Source organism: Pteropus alecto, unplaced genomic scaffold, assembly GCF_000325575.1.
Source record: "Pteropus alecto unplaced genomic scaffold, ASM32557v1 scaffold76, whole genome shotgun sequence".
Taxonomy (NCBI): Eukaryota; Metazoa; Chordata; class Mammalia; order Chiroptera; family Pteropodidae; genus Pteropus; species Pteropus alecto.
In genome coordinates this window covers 28,935,267-28,951,655 of record NW_006443138.1, presented here as the reverse complement: position 1 = coordinate 28,951,655, position 16,389 = coordinate 28,935,267, and the positions used below count along the sequence as shown (strand labels likewise).

The 16,389-nt window shown below is 38.5% G+C and overlaps 1 protein-coding gene and 1 non-coding gene across 2 annotated transcripts in view; one reads left to right on the top strand and one right to left on the bottom strand.

The window, feature by feature from the left end:
• The first annotated feature begins 7,732 nt into the window (after positions 1-7,732).
• The window catches only part of NINJ2 (ninjurin 2), an 84,358-nt gene continuing 75,701 nt past the window's right edge, over positions 7,733-16,389 (top strand). The window contains exon 1 of the mRNA XM_006923874.2: positions 7,733-8,171. Within this exon, the coding sequence (XP_006923936.2) occupies positions 7,980-8,171 (192 nt within the window). The 5' untranslated portion in view covers positions 7,733-7,979. The remainder of the gene's footprint in view (positions 8,172-16,389) is intronic.
• On the bottom strand, positions 10,939-11,043 carry LOC112472534. Its single transcript, XR_003043639.1, has one exon. It is a non-coding gene; the product is annotated as a U6 spliceosomal RNA (small nuclear RNA).

Sequence of the window (16,389 nt, the reverse complement as noted above, 5' to 3'; positions counted from 1 at the left end):
ACACACACACACACACACACACACACACAATGAGGGAAAGAATTGAAAAGCAATAAACCAAAATGTTAACAATGTTTGTTTTCGGGTGGTTTTAAGGGTGATTTTTATTTTATACGTTATTTTTCTGTATATTCTACATTTTCTATATATATATAAAAGTAATATATATTACTTTTATAATCAGGAAAAAAAGTGTTTTTAAACACCTTTAAAAATTTTATAAAATTGTTCTCCCCATTTTGCAGATGAGTCAAACAAGGTAACAGATAGGAAATTACTCACCAAAGATCACAAAACAATCGATATCACATTATGACAAGTGCTCAGTAACTGCACTTCCAGTTCTGCATCCCACTCACTGGAGTCTGAGTTACCCACAGGTTTCCTAACAAGAATCTCTTTGGGCATCTCACTTGGTTTAGGGGAACCCAGCTCTACACCATGCAGAAGGGGCCCCCCTCAGAAGCCCAGGATCATCCACTCTGTGCTTGTCTGCATGGGCCAACTCCTATGGGAGGCTCAGAAGTAGAAGCCATGATCCTTGTTCTCAAAGGGCTTACCGACTAGTCGTGTATGAAACAGGGATGTAAATACTGTTGTTTGGACTCTAAATGTTGTAAGAACAGCAGGGGGAGGAATTGGTTGTTGGAGGAGCAACTGAGAGCACATGGTACAAAATCTCTTCAGAGGGCTGTTTACAAGTTAAAAATGAGAGAAGCTAGAGTTTTTCTCCTTTTAACTTCCCCAGGCTACTCCCTGTGAAAGTGTCCAAAGGTAAGCAGAATGAAGGAGAAGGGGATATAAATATACAGGCCAATTTAGTTTGCATACCCGACAGTTTGCAGTATTAAAAATCTCTTTTGAGAAACTTTCACCGAGAAGGTTTCTTTATTTCACATTCGCAGTAACTCAAGCAGCAGCTCACCCCCCATGCTCTGATTTTTCCCTTCTGCACTTTCCCTTCCCCTTCTGTTTCTCTTAGCAAGTCATCCAAAGCAGAACTTTTTGTCCTGTGATCCACCTTGAGGGTTCTGTGAACATCCGTGTAATTTATCCCTGCTTCACCTAACCCTTCTTCATCCAAGAACCAAGCCTGTAATTTAAGTTCCTCTCAGCAGCACAGTAAATCTTCATGGACTTTAAGGAATCTCTAGAACTCATCTCTGGCAGAATTATCTCTGCCCTGACTAGAGGCTCTGGGCTGAGCTAAAAGAGAACAAGAGAAGTCTCAAGAGAGTTTAACAGCCAGACTTTTACTGATGTCCTTCATATGAAAATTCATATTAACTCCATTTAATGGGTTCTTACTCTGTGCCAGGCAGGTAATTAGCTTTACACCCATGATATGATTTAGTTTGATTCTCACAACGATCTTTATAAATTAAGTACTACAATCCCTATTTTTACAAGGGGAAAGGAGGTGAAGTAACTTGCTCAAAACACAGCTAGTCAAAATGCATTGACTATACAATACCGAAAGTGAATCCTAATGTATACTATAAACTTTGGGTGATAATGTGTCACTGTAGGTGCATCAGTTGCAACAAACATACCCCACACGTTGATAATTGGGGAGGCTGTGCATGTGTAGGGGCAGGGAGTATATGGAAAACCTCTGTACTGTGTGCTCAAATTTGCTGTGAACTTAAAACTGCTCTATAAAGTAGTCTCTTTTAAAACACACACACAACTAATAAATAGCAGGACAGGAAGTCAAAATTAGGTCTGTCTCCTTGATCGATAGTGAGTTACTGTCATCAACAACCTGTTCAGCTCCATTGCGCAGATAACAATAATGACTGCGTGTGCGCGTGCTCATGCGTGTGCGCACATGAGTGGGTGGCATCTTAGCGCAGATCATATTGTTGTGTCTGAGTAAGTGGTGGGGTTGGAGGTGTATGTTAAGCAGTAGCATGTGGAGAAAAGAGAAAGAATTGGATGAAAAAATCTCGAATTGAGTCCTGGCTCCATCACCTGGTAGCTGTGTGATCTTGGGCATATCACTTCGGTGTTAGTTTCCTCGGCTGTAAATTACAACTGTGAGGGTCAAATAAAAAAAAATATGTACAAAGTACTTTGAAATCATAAGTAACTATTTCCATATTAGTCATCTTTCTCCTCTCTCTCTCTCTCTCTCTCTCGCACACACACATCCACATCCACATAATTAAAAACATAACCAGGAAATTTAGCTTCTAATTCTCTAACTCCACCTTTACCACTAAGCTGCCTCTGTCATCTGTAAGATGGAGTAGTTGGACTGGTACTTCCAATTCTCAGGGATTTTTTTTTTTAGTCTTGGAGTTCTGATTTCCACACTCTACTAAGAATTCTGTTACTGTGCTGTCTAAGCCTCCTGCCCCCGCCCCTTCCCACCAGTCTTAGAGCCATGTGTGTGGTCTTTGTACCCTTTATGCCCATTCCCCATGGCATCTTCCAGCCTTCATCCTTTTCACACCCCGACCCTGAGTCCTTCGTGCTCTTTGGGAAAAGCCTTCACTATGTGAGGAACACTGTCAATAAAAAAAAGTCCCTGTGGGCCAGCATCCCATCTGCTGCTGAGATAAATGGCCACAATTTTGACTGTGCTTTTAAAATCTTCTTTCTATTTTTTTTAATACATCATATCAAGACTTGAAAACCTCCACACAATTTTGCATGACTTGTAATTCCCCAGCCCTAACACACCCAAGGTCCTAGGATGCTTGTAAACCATGCCACCTGCTCAGAAATCAAGGGGTTCCCTAGAGGTACCTTAAGGGATAGCTTGAGAAATACAGAGGGTGGGACAGGTGGAGCAGGAGCAGATATGACTCCGGGGTCTCAGCAGCTTTACTTTAATCTGTTTTATATTAACTTCTGCATAAGATCTCACTTAAGAAAAGAATTTCCTTGCTTTAAAAAGTTTGAAAGCCACAAATGTCTTTCTCCTACTACTAAGAAGAGATCAGCTATTACCCTCTCACTTTCTTAAGCCACCAAGAGAATGCCTGGCACCTTTTAACTTTATCACAGAGATGAGAGGTGAGAAGTGTTCCATATCAACATGACAAGACTCTGTTATTAATCATTCATTGAACAGTGAGTCATAGTTAAAATCCCCCTACCCTGAATGCAAAAGACCCAAGGGGAATTTTACCTACCACAACCAAGAGCATCCCTGGGTCTCAGGGGGCATTCCCATGAGAGCTGTGTGCCCTGGGTTCCTATTTATGTCAAATTAGGCTTTCGCCTAATGAACATCTATCAAGAGATGAGTGGCCAGGATGGGAGTGTTTAATAAGTGATGGCCATGGCACAGCAATGTTTTTTTTTTTTATTAACATTTTTCATTTTTCAATTATAGTTGGTATACAATATTCTATTAGTTTCATGTATATAACATAGTGATTATACATCTATAAAACTCACAAAGTGATCTGACACCCTAAAAAGTTATTATAATATTATTGACTATATTCCTTAAGCTATGTTTTATATCTCCATGCTTATTTTGTAACTACCTATTTGAACTTCTTAATCCATTCCTCATTTTTCACCAGCACCCCCTAGCCCTCCTTCCATGTGGTAATCCTCAAAATGGTCTCTGTATCTTTGGGTTTGTTTCTGCTTTATTTGTTAATTTGTTCTTTAGATTCCACATGTATGTGAAATCAACAATGTTTGGAATATACTGAATTTTGGTCTAGAGTTCCACTGTCCAACATGGTAGCTACTGGCTATTTAAATGTAAATATATTAAAATTAAACACGATTTAAAATTTAGATTCTCAGTAACACTAGCCACATTTTATGTGCTAAATACCTACATGTGGCTCTAATGGTTGCCATTCTGAACAATGAAGATTGAAATGTTCTTTAACATAACATTTTTTATCGGTTAGATTTTTTATTCATATTGAAAGAGGTCTTTTAGATGCTATCATTCTTATAAAACATAAATGAAAAACAAAATAAAACCAATTAACATATTCATAAAACTTCACACTGAGTCAAACTCTTTTAAATGACTTTTTAACTTAGCATCATTGATATTTGTGTTTTTTCTGCAAAATAATTCTCTGTGCTATAAAGAGTGGTAATGCAGTATTTTTAGAGAATTTATAGAAGTGAAACTACCATGCATTGTAGGTAGAACAGGCCTACTTTAGACTTCTGCTAAGGAATGTTGCTAAATATGTCTATAACATTTTCATCATTGCAGAAAGTTCTATTGGATAGTGCTAGAGTCACCCAATCTAATTCTTAATTATCCTTTTGGCCATCCTGGGCATCTTATCAGACTCCCTCCATAGACACGCCCTCCCCCCTCCAAAAAAAAAAAATGTTTCCCGTTACCATTCATCCCAGCCATAGGATTTCTGGAGCAGTGAGTTTGAAAGACGCTAAATGAATGTGTAAATGAGCATAAATGAGTTTGGAAGCATTTTCTGAAGTATGCCTTTATTCTTACTTCGTTACCTTGTTTGTCGTGTGTCTGCCCTGCCCAATCTTCACTAGCAGAGGTAGTAGAAGGGGGTTATTTTTCCTATAAAGTTTCTAATTACATAAATATTTCTTAACTTTTATAAACTAAAATTCAGACCTCAATCTGAGACCTTATACTGTTACACGGGAAGTGTTTAATATAAACACACATTAGAAACAGAATTTAAGAGCTGAAAGAATCCTAGGAATCACTTTTTTTGACAGCTTTACTTTTCACAAAGGAGAATATAGAACCCAGAATAGTTCAGTGACTTGGCTTAAGAACACACAGTGATTCAGCACACACAGGAACCAGGAACCAGGAACCAAGGTTGCCTGGTTTCCACCATAGGGCTTTTCTCACTATTAGACATTAAGAGGTCTCTTTGCTGGCTTCTTCAGTACCCTACAACTCATTGTGCCTTCTACATAGTAAGATGCCCCTAGGGTCTCATTCTAGGCCCCTATTCCATGATCACTTTCTGAGTGGCTCTGAGTGTTTACTTATTTATAAGTTCAAGCATGTTTTTTAAAAAATCTTCCCAAGAAGCAGTTTCCCTAAAACTGGGCTTCACACTGCAAAAGTCACCTAGCAATAAAGAGAAATAGACGCCTTTTCCCATCTGAATTGGATAGCTTCCATATAGGTATAGGTTTAGTATCACAAATGTCAGAAGCATAACTTTAGCTTAACTTTCCATGTATGTGTCTCACAAGAGCATGTATTTTGTGATTTTATATCCTAACAGTGTTTAACGTATTATCTTCTCAGTAGGGAAGTCAGCTGTTACCTCTCAAGACAACTTTAGCTTAACTTTCCATGTATGTGTCTCACAAGGGCATGTATTTTGTGATTTTATATCATAACAGTGTTTAATGTATTATCTTCTCAGTAGGGGAGTCAGCTGTTACCTCTCAAGACATTTTTTTTTTTTTGTAAATAAAGTATTGAAATGCAGATACATTCATTTGTTTATATATTGTCTACAGCAGCTTTCACACTACAATAGCAGAGTTGAGAACTATAGTTGTGATAGAAACCGTATGGACCACAAGGCTAAAAAATATTTATTCTTCAGTCTTTTACAGAAAAAATGTGCTGACTCCTGGTCCAGAGTCACAGTCACTAAACCAAATCCTGCTTGCTATTTATTTCCAAATGATGCTAATGAGGTAGGGAAATGTCCAAATCCAGAAAGATCTTGCCAAACCAAAACCATTACTATAGCCAATTACAGCTTTTTTCTTTTAAAACCAGTGTGCTTATTAATACGGCTTTTCTCTTTTGCATTTTCTTGTTCTGATTTCCCCTCTAGTCATCCAGATGCATCCATATCATCTAAAGGACGATCAGGATTATCACAACAGGAACACAAAGAGAAAGAAATAGTCAATATTTTGCTTCTGACATTCAAAATAGGGTTTCTCAGCAAGACAATATTTTTGATAGTCAGGTTTTGTTGAGAATGAGCATTTTCTAAATTTTTTTTTATCTCCGCTTTGAATTATTATCATAGAGTTCCACAAGAAGCACGTGCTAATCAAACAGGAGGAGAGAGTAGATAAGGCTACCTTTTCTGAGTTTAGGATTTATGGGAAGAAGGAAAGTAGAGGAAGAGAAAGCACATATCCAAACAAGTGTCTCGATCTCTCCTCTCTGAGCCAAAATCATGGATAAGAGCATGGACTCTGAATCAGATTGCCTGACCAACAGTAAGTTGTGTTTCTATTTCCTCACCTATAAAGCAGGAGTAATAGAATTACCTACCTTGTTATGAGAACAAAGTAAGTGAGTTTGTACAAAAGTGTTAGAATAGTGCTTATCATGTAGTGGCAATTTTTATGGGGGATGGGAGTGGTGGATATTCCTGGTAGATTTTGAAGGAATGCTGAGAAGAGAGTGGGCTCTACACCTCGCCTCCATTTTGTAGTCTAGAAGGAGATCACCTCAAAGGCCGTCCTTGTACCAACTTGGAGCAGCCACATCAAAGCCAACTCTACCAGAAGTGAAGCTGAACTTGCCTTTCTTCAGGACTGTCAGCAGCTCTCAGTCCCCAAGTACCGAGGTGGAACAGGATCAATTGCCAAAGGTCTGGTAGGAATTTTCAGAGAGGATTATCTTAGAAGTGTGGAACCCTGAGCTGGTACTGCCGAGAAGGGAGTGCATAAGAGTCATAGCAGGTCTCAAGGTGGTCCACATCACCATGAGAGCCAAGATAAGAGTCAGCAAGGGAGCCTCCTGGGTCCTTAAGAGCAGACAGAGAATGTACCATGAGTTCTCCTGGCCACAGACAGTGGTCACCAACACTGGCAGGGGGCCCAGGAGCAGGTCACAGGGTATGTCCAAGAGCCATCAGCCCTCCACCACTAAGCGTACATAAATCACACCGCTCTCCTGTGCACCTAGATGACATCTTTGGGGAAGATGGGTAGGAATCTGAAAAACCGAGCACTCTATTGAAACTGAACTGTTTATCATTTAAATTAAATTCAACAATGCTTATTAGGTTAGACTGAAATATAGTCTTCATCCTATTGTCCATCCCTCCTCTTACCACTTGTCCAGCAGGGTGGGACTTATAGAGACATTAGGTCATTTAATAAAGAAATTGCCCTTTTTTCACATTTAAATGTGGTGAGAGTAAATCTGTGACTCTGCTACTCTTTTCCCCTCCCCCCTTTAAACTCTAGATTAGATCACTCCCCTGTAACACCGCCCACCTCATGCACTCACAGACATACCCACACACCCATTCAGACACAAGCTGGTGTCTAAAATCAGCTTCAGGAACAAGCCAGAAGAGTTTTAGCCTCTAACATAAACAACAGAAAAAAAAACCTTCTCAGAAAAAGACTCACTCCTGGGAGCTTTATTTTAAAAGCAGAGAAAATGCAACTACTTGTATAAACTGAATTTGAAGGCATAACTTTTTTCTGTTCTCTTTCTGGCTAATTAAGGGAGAAAATGAGGGCATCAAACAACCTGTCAATAACAATGGGTTGTTTACTCATTTTGTGGAATAAGGCTTATGCTTTGGGGCCTATTAGGTAAACTACAATTTAAATTTTTTTTTTTTTTTTAGGGATAGAGGAACAAAGGAAAGAACAACAGAAGTCCTTAAGCTTCAGTTTTGGGAATACGCTAGAGGCCACTCCACCCTTGGTGACTAGGAACCCTCTCAGCTCCACTGATGTGAGGTCAGACAGTATTCTCGGGCTATTTTTCAAGTTCCTTGATAAATCTGCAGGGTTTCTGGACCAGTAGTAAAGCCACTAGCTCAAAGTAGGCTGGGTGACCTCAGATGGCTCCTCTGGGACTAGAGGGGCATTGGAGCCACCGGAGAAAATGACACTGTCACTACCAACTCAAAAGGCCACCTATTAAAGTGTCACATGCCACCCATGGAGCACGAGCATGCACACACACACACACACATACACTCTTGCACGTGTATACATGTGTATACTTCCCCCAGGGGCTGAAGCCAAGACAGGCATCCCACATCAGATGGATGAATAGCAGGTCTGTCCTGCCAGCTGTGTGCTCTCTCCCGCCCACCCCCCCACTCCGCCAAAAAAAAGCAGTAGAGACTCAGACAGCAAAGCCTGGAGTAGCCCACACAGTCTGTTACCGGCACCCAGTTCATGCAAAGGCACTTCAGGGCAGCAAGATGGAATCAGAAAGAGAAATCATCAACCTTCAAGTAAGTTCTCTCTGGGAAAGAGGAGAGTGGAGAAGGGGAACAGAGGTGAAGTTGGGGGGAGAAAAGATTAATATTTTGATCACTTGATATTCTCCCTCCCCACCCCCTATTTTCTTTTTACTCACCCTCCTTCTCCAAATACTCCCTAGGCTTTATCTCTTTATTCTCTATTTCACTCCGAGTCCCTGCTTGGTTCTTCACTTGTTTTTTAAATATGTGAAAAACGGATTGTTTAAACTCCTCTTGGCTTCTGCTTCCTCTTGTCAGTCAAAGATCTAATTAGATTCATATTACCAGAAAATGATTTCACATTCTGTGCAGTGCTTTTCCCAAAACCCCAGGACAGTAGAGACTTAGTTGAGAGCTGCCGGGCAGTTCTCTGTAGACAAGGAACGATATGAGTTTTGGGGTTAGAAATAAGGTAGCTGGCCAACTATGTATAGTACAGTTTGGAAAAAAACTGGAGCCTTTTCTCAGCTCTCTCCACAAAGCTCTGCTGTGTAGGACAGAGTGTTTCATTCTGACCATTCGAGAAAAGAAAATCAGTATTATATACTAGGAGGAGGCAGAGATACCACGTCCCTCCCTGCTTGCAGATCAACAGCGGTTCCAGTCCATCACCACAGGGGAGGGAATGGGGTGCTCTGGTGAGAGGAGGGTAGCAGGTCTCCCAGACTCTCTGTCTATTGAATAGAGTTGAGTCAATCCTTCTATAGTGATGACAGAGGTTGTGTGATAAATTCTCGTAGTGTCTGACAATTAGAGTGCCAAAGTACTTTTGAGATGGAGAATTTTTGATCACAGAATATGTTCTTCAAGTAAAACTTTAAGCAGTACCCCAATGTATGCTTCAGATGAAAGAGGAGCTTCTCCGTGTATGTTGGGCAGAATGGTGGGAGCCTGGCAGAGTTTCCACCCTTGGCCTGTCCACTCCTGCAAAACAAACAGAGAAGTTCTAGCATGACTTGGAGTACTGTATAAAAACCATTGATCTAGTACAGCCATATACCAGTATCATTTTCCTTGATTGTCATCGAGCCCCAAACATGCACCCACCTCAGGGTTTGCTGGTCCCTCAGCCTGGAATCCTCTTACCTTGGCTGGCTCCTTCTAGTACATTCAGGTGTTGACTCAAATGTTACTGCCTCTGGGAGCACCCCCTCTGTATAGAAACCCTCCTCACAATTTGTCTTTATCATTTGTTTTATTTCTGCCACAGCACTGCTCACTTTTTGAAGTTACATTATTTATCGATTGATTACTAATATCGCTAGAACATAAACTCCATTAGAGCAGAATCTCCTCTCTTTTATTCATTGCTATATCTCTAATGCCCAGGGAAGTGCTCAGTACACAGTAACTGCTCATAAAATACTTGGTAAATGAACGAGTTAAGGAAATCATGAGTTAGAGGGATCACTAATATGCATAAGGCCACACTCAACTAGCACTTGACAGAGTCAGGACTTCAACCCAGGTCTTCTGATGCTATTCTCTCTTCATTTCATCTAGTTCTTACTTCCATTGGATGTATAGTAGCTAAGGAAACAGTATTGCTCATTTTCAGTCTCAGGAGAATAAGTTTCTTATGTGTTGATGGACTAAACAATCCTGAGTTACAGGCTAAGGACTCTGCATTTGAAAGAAAGGTTCACAAAGAAGAAAGAAGTTAGGACTAAGGAGGAGGAAATTACTGACCAGGCCTTAATAAATGTCTCTATTGCTAGCAGGTAACTAAAGTGTTGAGTTATCTTTCTTTTCTTCATTAGAGTTGTTCTCTCTCTCTTAATATATTTTTTTATTCTGGTATCTCATTTATACTTTCCTCTGGTCATTTATGTATTTGGTTGGTCAGAAGGTTATTCATTAGTCTTCACAACTTCCCCTCCAGCTCTGGATCAAATTAGGTCTTGAATCTTCTTTGAAAACTGAGTCACTATAGTCTTTGGAAAAGAAGGTGAGCTTTGGTTCAGGATAGGTGGAGGTGTCTGTCCCCTAGCAGCATGATTTTACCCTCCCCTCATGTGGCAGCTGCCTCATGAAATCCGGAGGAAAGACATATATAAAGACCTTAGAATATTATGTACTGAATAAATATTAGTTCTCCCTATATATTTTTTTTTTTATTGTTTCCCAGAGGTGGTAAACATCTCCTGACTGTAGCTAAGTCGTTTCATCCACTCATTCAACTAATAGGCACTACTCAATGACTATACACTTCACTCTGTGCTTAGCAGGTATGGAAGAGTTCTCTTAGTTCCTGAGTCATTATAGTGGGTTGAATTTCTGTGTGAGCTAAATAATGTTGCTTGGTTTTATAGCCCCAAGATAAATTCTTAAACTTGTAAATTCTTAAACTTATAAATGTGTTATTTATTCCAAGAAGAACAGGTAAAAAATGTTAATGATTTACTGTTTTTCATCCTGAACACCTTAAGGCCCCAATCCAAATAATGATGGCACAGTATTTAACCAGGGCAACGTTCTTTATCATGTTATTTTTGTTCTCCTTTTTATAATCCTGATCTTTTAAAAACAATTTTTTATTTTTCAATTATACTTAACATTCAATATTATATTAGTTTCAGGTGTACGACACAGTAATTAGATATTTGTATAACTTATGAAGTAATCCCCCAAATAAGTCTAGAACCCACCTGACGTCATATATAGTTATTACAATATTATTGAACATATTCCCTATGCTGCACTTCATATCCCCATGACTACTTTGTAACTGCCATTTGTACTTCTTAATCCATTCACCAAAAATATAGAACACTTCACGAATTTGTATGTCATCTTTGTACAGGGGTCATGCTAATCTTCTCTGTATCATTCTAATTTTAGCATATGTGGTGCCAAAGTGAGCCTAAAAATCCTGATCTTGGCGATTTCATTTACGTTAGTACAACGATTAACTCCTATTGATCACTACCCCATCACCAAAACAAAACAAACCAAAGAAAGAACAAATATCTACTGAGCTTCAACACTGTACTAAGTACCAAATAAACCATGATACATGATTAAGTGGAAGAAACATACACAATTAAGTATAATAAAAAGAAACTTTTGTTAAAATAGTGTTCCTGAAAAATATGGTACAATTATCACCAATAGGTAGTAAAAATATCACTGATTGTGGAACAATTTTTCATTGTAATGGTAATCTTTATAGTTTTACTGTGGATTACAAAAAAAACCCCAGCTAATCCATCAAACCTTTGATTTCAAAATTTTTATTGCTAGCATGAGGCTAAAAGAAGTGGCACAGAGTCAGGACTACAACCCAGGATGACGTGGAATCACCCTGAATGTTTTTTTAAAATTTATTTAATTTAAATTAGTTTCAAGTATACAGTACATTGGTTAGACATCTATACAGCTTGTAAAACAATCCCCTCAATGGCTCCCTCCCTCCCCTGGCCCTCCACGTAGCCATCGCATTAATGCTAACTGCATTCCCTCTACCGTGCTCCCCATCCCTGTGACCATCTATTACTTACTAATTTGTACTTTTTTAACCCTTCACCCCATTCTCTCTGCCCCCAACCCCCCCTCCCTTCTGTCCGTCACCAAATTTTCCACAATATTTGTGAGTTTGTTTTTGATTAGTTTGTTCTTTTTGTTCCTTTGATTCCTCATATAAGTGAAATCATATGGTATTTCTCTTTCTCTGTCTGACTTATTTCATTCAGCATGATAACATCTAGCTCCATCCATGTCATTGTAAATGGTAGGATTTCATTTTTTTAATGGCTGAGTAATATTCCATTTCTTTATCCAATCATCTGTTGATGGGCATTTAGGTTGCTTCCGTATCTTGGCTAAATTGTGCTGCCATGAATATTGGGGTGCATAGATCTTTACAGATTATTGTTTTGATTTTCTTTGGATAAATATCCAGAAGTGCAATTGTTGGGTCAAAAGGTGTATCCTTTTTAAAATTTTTTTGAGAAACCTCCATATTGTTTTCCATAGCGGCTGTACCAATTTGCAATCGCACCAACAATGTACGAGGGCTCCCTTTTCTTCACATCCTTGCCAACATTAGTTGTGTTTTCATTAATTGATGATAGCCATTCTGACAGGTGTGAGGTGATATCTCATTGTGGTTTTAATTTGCATTTCTCTGATGGTAGCAACCTCAAGCATCTTTTCATACATCTATTAGCCTCTTTGGAGAAGTATCTGTTCAGGTCTTCTGCCTATTTTTTAATTAGATTTTTTGTTGTTGTTGAGTTGTATGAGCTCTTTATATATTTTGGATATTAATCCCTTATCAGATGTATCATTAGTGAATATGTTCTCTCAAATAGTCTTTTTATTTTGTTGATGGTTTCCTTTGCTGTAGAAAAACTTTTTAGTTTGATGTAGTCCCATTTGTTTATTTTTTCTTTTGTTTTCCTTGCCCGAGGAAATATCTCCAAAAAGAAATTCCTGTCAGTAATATCAGAGAGTTGACTGCCTATGTTTTCTTCTAGAAGTTTTATGGTTTGGGGTCTTACATTTAAGTCTTTAATCCATTTTGGGTCTATTCTTGTATGTGGTGTAAGAAGGCGGTCCAGCTTCTTTTTTTTGCATGTATCGGTCCAATTTTCCCAAGATCATTTATTGAAGAGACTGTCTTTACTCCATTGTATATGCTTACCTCCTTTGTCATATATTAAGTAAGCATATTGGCATGGATTTATTTCTGGGCTCTCTATTCTGTTCCATTGATCAATGTGTCTGTTTTCATGCCAGTATCATGCTGTTTTGATTACTGTGCCTGTAGTACAGTTTGATATCAGGTAGTATGCTACCTCCAACTTTGTTCTTCTTTCTTAAGATTGTCATGGCTATTCAGGGTTTTTTATGGCTCCATATAAATTTTAGTATTATTTGTTCTAGCTCTCTGAAAAATGTCATTGGTATTTTGATAGGGATTGCTTTGAATCTATAGATTGCTTTGGGTAATATGGCCATTTTAATGATATTGATTCTTTCTACCCATGAACATGGTATATATTTCCATTTATTTGTATCTTCTTCAATTTCTTTTTTCAATGACTTATAATTCTCTGAAAACAGGTCTTTTACATTCTTGGTTAATTTGATTCCCAGGTATTTTATGGTTTTTGAGGCAATTGTAAATGGGATTGTTTTAATTTCTCTTTCTGAAAGTTCATCATTGGTGTATAAAAATGCCTGAATGTTTTAATAATTGTATATGTCTTAATTGTTCAGAAGTGTGACTGGTTTGGATGGTATGAATCACAGGTGTATGTGTCTGTACATATTGCTGCTTTCTTTTCACTAAAACATTAAAATCACAAGCAGAGTACAACTGAAGTTTGGAAATCTCCAATCTAAATAATTAATTTAAGTCTCTAAAATCAGTGTTGTGCATGTTTCCCTAGGTCAAAACCTATGAGACTGAGATGGTTAGTAGTGGTTCAATCAAGTGTAAAAAAGATTGACACATAGTACTCAAAGTAAGTTGCCTCTACTAGGTGAGTGCCTGAAACCATCCCTCTCCTACAGCTTAAGGCTGTGGCGTCCAGGTGTCTGCCCTTCTCCCTGCCCTTCCAGGGAGGTAAGGCTTCCCAGGCTCGAGATTTGACTAGTTTTCCATCTTTCCCCAGCTACGAGAGTCTGGATGTATGAAGAGTTGAGGAAAATTCATTGCTTCCCCTTCAATCGGTGTTGCAACCCTACTCCTAAGAATGGAGTTCAAGACACTTGCCTTGCTCCTTCCCAAAATGAAGCTCCTCTTCTATTTATAGATTCACCTAAATAGATTCAGTTCTCTGCCCCATTTTTCTACCTGTGCTGGATGTTGAGGGAGATATGAAGAGGGTCAGAGATGATCTCTTAGTAGGAGAACTAAGATTTGTACATACTGAATGCAAATTTAGTGTAGAAAGGGTTAAGTACAGCAAGACAGAAGTGGAATACAACAAGAGTGGAGGTAAAATTACTTATGAATAAAAAGAGGGCTGTAGATAAAGTACTCTAGAAATATTTTCAAATGGAAGGTCCAGAAAATCATTTTGTGGTATGCAACAAGACACTTAAAAATAACCCAGTAATCCCACTTTTAAAATGAGCTTAAGAAAATAATCAGAGATGTGTTCAGTTATGCAAGGATGTTTATTGAAATATTTATAGCAAAAAAATGAGTATCCAACAATAAAGAAATGGTTAAATAAATTTTGGTACATCTGTAAACAGATATCTTGAAACAATTTTTTTTCAATGTTTGGGAAGGATATTTAAAGGAATAACAAATTGTATGTTATATGTTAAGTCAAAAAAATAGGATACATAAGATGTATAAACATCTTATCCCAATTTCCTTTAAAAATTATGTATAGTACATACATTCAGGAAAACTATTCACAAGAAAGACACCAAAATGTTAATACTGATTATTTCTGGATTATGAATGACTTGTTTTCTTCTTTTACTTTCATTTTTACTTTTTATTTCCGCTACACACTTTCTACCAACCCATATGTTATATTTAGAATAGAAAAAAAAAACCCTGTAGTTTAAAAAAGAAAATTAGAGAAACAGATGTGCCTATATGGAAATAAGTAGATTTCTGAATATCGGCCATCGGCCATAATATATACACATATATATATTTATTTATTCCCTGTCTCTGATTACCAAAGCTGACTAATCTTTTTTAAGTAGACAGCTCCTTTTAAGTGGTTGTCCCACTTTTTAAAAGTTTTACACAGTATCTTAACTCTTGTTTTTCATATCTGAGTATGCTCCAAAAACAGACTGTAGAAATGTGACATCCCAGGACAAAACTGCAGACCACTGAGTTTCTCTAGATCCACTTCAGAGGAAAAATATCAGACATAAGTAGAAGAAGGCGAGGTGCTTGCATCTCTGGTTTAGTTAGATCTTATACCTGATAACTTGGGTAACATGTCCTACCACCACCTAAAGAAAAATATAAAAAGCACTTGTATTAGATGGATAGATAAATGATGGATTAGATAGATAGATAGATGATAGATAGATAGCCAGCTAGCTACACAGATGACAGAAGGATTTGGGATGACTTCTTGGAGGAAATAGTCATTGGGTGAAATTTGAAAGATGAATAGGATTTTGACCGGTGGAAGATATTCTAGTGGTAAGAACAGTGTGAACAAAGGCTGGAAGCAGGAAAACATGGGGGCATATTTAGAAAAGGACAAGTAATCCAATTTGTCTAGACTATATAGTGAATGGAAGAGAAACAGTGGAAAATACAATTATAAAGGTAGGTTAGAACCGGATCATGATGGACCATGAAAGTCAACTTACTCTCCTCGGGGATGAACTGACCACTGACTAGTGATTGATGCTCTTTGCTCTGTAGAAGCACCTGAGCTCTCAGGTAGAGGTCCTGGAAAGGGGTAGGCAAGGAATAAAAAAATGTGTCTCAAGACCTAACCTTCCTCCCAGATTTGGACTTCTAAGTGGCACCTGGAGGGGCCATTAGTCTACAAGACCAAAGGCCTTGTTTGATAGAAGAGAAAACTGAGGTCCAGAGATGTGTGATATTTAATCGGGCCTTTGAATCCCATCTGATCTGCCCAAAGTCAGCCACAACATTGAGCAGAGTATCCAATGGACAGCAGACAAACTACTCAACAAACACTGTATTTGCTGACAGATTCACATATTAAATTTGCCATGCACAGTGAAAGGGACTTACAAATATATGATGCTATGTAATCTTCCCAATTACCTGGTCATTACCTTTAATAGATAAGGAGCTGAAGCTCAGAGAGGTCAAGTACACAGAGCAGAAAAGTGGCAGGGCTAGGACTCAAATCTAGATCTTTTCTTTTCCTTTTTCTTTTTTTTTTTTTTTTTTTTTTTGCTCAGTGGTTTTCAAATGTGGTTCCTAGAGCAGCAGTAGCCCATGACATAGGAACTTGTTAGAAATGCAAATTCTCAGTTCCAGCTCCAGACCTGCTGAATCAGAAGCCCTGGGTATAGGGCACAGCAATCTGTATTTTAACAAGCCCCCTGGTGATTCTAATGCACACTAAAGTTTCGGAACCCCTGCTTAGATAAATGACAAATCGATGCAGGGGTGATATTAAGGCTCCAAGACAGGCTTCCTTTCTCCCAGTTAATCCTAGATAAACCAAAAGGTAGCACTTGCACTAGACCTGGAGTCATGCAGCACCACCCCCTCCCCGGATTGGGCAGGGATGTT